The sequence below is a fragment of the Rana temporaria genome, chromosome 2, assembly GCF_905171775.1.
Source record: "Rana temporaria chromosome 2, aRanTem1.1, whole genome shotgun sequence".
Lineage (NCBI taxonomy): Eukaryota > Metazoa > Chordata > Amphibia > Anura > Ranidae > Rana > Rana temporaria.
In genome coordinates, this window is record NC_053490.1 from 357,635,968 (window position 1) to 357,637,827 (window position 1,860).

Below are 1,860 nucleotides of genomic sequence, written 5' to 3' on the forward strand. Positions count from 1 at the left end.
TCTCTAGGGCATCTGAACCCCTAGTATCCCTTCCTCCCATTATGCGCTGCATTTCCCTAATTCTATCTGCTGGGTTTCCCCAATTTGAGTTTAACTCGGGAGTTAGACCTCTATGATTCCCGACTGGTGGTTGCAGTTTTTCACACAGTTGCAATGGAAGCCATGCGCGGAGGAGTGCGCATGCATCCCTTCTGTTTAAAATGTACTGTGTCACTACCGCTTCCAGCCTGTTTGAGAGACTAATGGGTGAAGCAATTGTGCCAAACTTTCCCAAAATTTGGCACAGGTTTGTGCGATCTTGTATGGAGAGTGTCATGGATTGGGTGCTACCCTCCCTTTTTATAATTGCAGATCCTGGCCAAGTCCTTTCTGACGCAGGAGTAAAGAGAGAAAAACTCTGATCTGGGGGCGCTTCAGGATTGTCAGCTGACTATACTGGTTGCTGTTCGATCAGCATCCCTTCTCCCTGCTCCTGTGTCACACTGGACTGTGTATCCTTGTTAGCACAACAATGGCTGTGCACTTTCTCCATTGCCTGTGCTTTCAAAGATAGAATGGCATGATCTTTTTGGACTAGCTGAGTTTTACATTCCTGTAACTCTCTCTTAAGTATTTCTATCGCAGATTCATTCACAGCCTCTTTCTTTTCTAAAGATGCGATACATTGTTCCCTCAACATACATGTTTCCTTCCATTCATCCACTCCTTGCTCCAACAAACCATTCTCAGTTACCAATTGTTCAATCTCATCCCTCATTTCATCATACTCACAAACATTCGTGTCAGCATTCGCAGCTATAGCTATAGCTGAAATATCTTTACTCACATTTTCTATCCTTCCTAATAATTCTGTCCTATCTTTACACCACTCCAATTCCGTCTGCTCTGCAATCTCTTTCATTTTCAATAACATGCATACCACATTGGCCATCCTCTTTTTTTTGCCTTTTTTGGAAGACTTTTTAGACTTGAGGAGAACTGGACAGCCGCACTCCAAAATCACTTAAAAAAGTTGTCATGGTCTATTGTCCTCTCATTGTATTCGGGTTCTCCCGCCTACCGCCATTTGAGACATATATTTAGTCCAATATTTATGGGTACCATGCCTGCACTGCACTGGAGTACCTGGCATTCATTGTCCAATACTTCCTGTACATTCACCCGATGAACACCCCCACTCCTTGGTTCCAGTGATGTTTCACACTGAAACCCACACCATAAAACATAACATTTAGTATAGATCCCGCTCACATAGGGGTCCCTGTCTTCTCCCAATATACACTACGGGAACACCTTTTTTATAATAACATTTCCTCTATATATATTTTTTCTTTTAATTTTCATCCTCATTCAAAACAATTCCTTTTTTTCTTTTGTTTTGCTAGAACTGTATAAATAAATGGATGAGTTCTTTATTTTTCACACCCGGTGAAATATCACATGTGACACTGTAGTTTAGTGTATGTCGACACTGGCTGTGCATTGGTCTTGCACTGATAATTTGGGGTTTCTTTTAGCCACATTAGGCTTATGGGGTGGTCACATCTGCCCATGCTACATAATCCTGCTAGTTCTCCATTCATGGGATCATCTAGATCGTTGGAACCTTATCTGCCCATGCTACATAATCCTGCTAGTTCTCCATTCATGGGATCATCTAGATCGTTAGAACCTTGCTGCTTACATGTTTTAGCGCTGGACAACAGACTTTTATACAGGATCATGATCCACACTAGGGCCATGACCACCACCAACGCTTGTCCCATTAATTTGCATATGGTTATACACCACTCTGGGACACACCCGCTCCTTTGTAGTTGCAGGATTTATATATACTCCTATCCATATCAAGTGCAGCCT

At 42.4% G+C, this 1,860-nt stretch overlaps 1 protein-coding gene across 1 annotated transcript; it reads right to left on the bottom strand.

The window, feature by feature from the left end:
• Positions 1–335: 335 nt before the first annotated feature.
• Positions 336–1,276, bottom strand: LOC120927145 (posterior protein-like). The gene has a single exon (XM_040337616.1). The coding sequence runs from the start codon at positions 929–931 to the stop codon at positions 431–433; it is 501 nt and encodes a 166-aa protein (XP_040193550.1). The 5' UTR covers positions 932–1,276; the 3' UTR covers positions 336–430.
• Between the last annotated feature and the right edge of the window lie 584 nt (positions 1,277–1,860).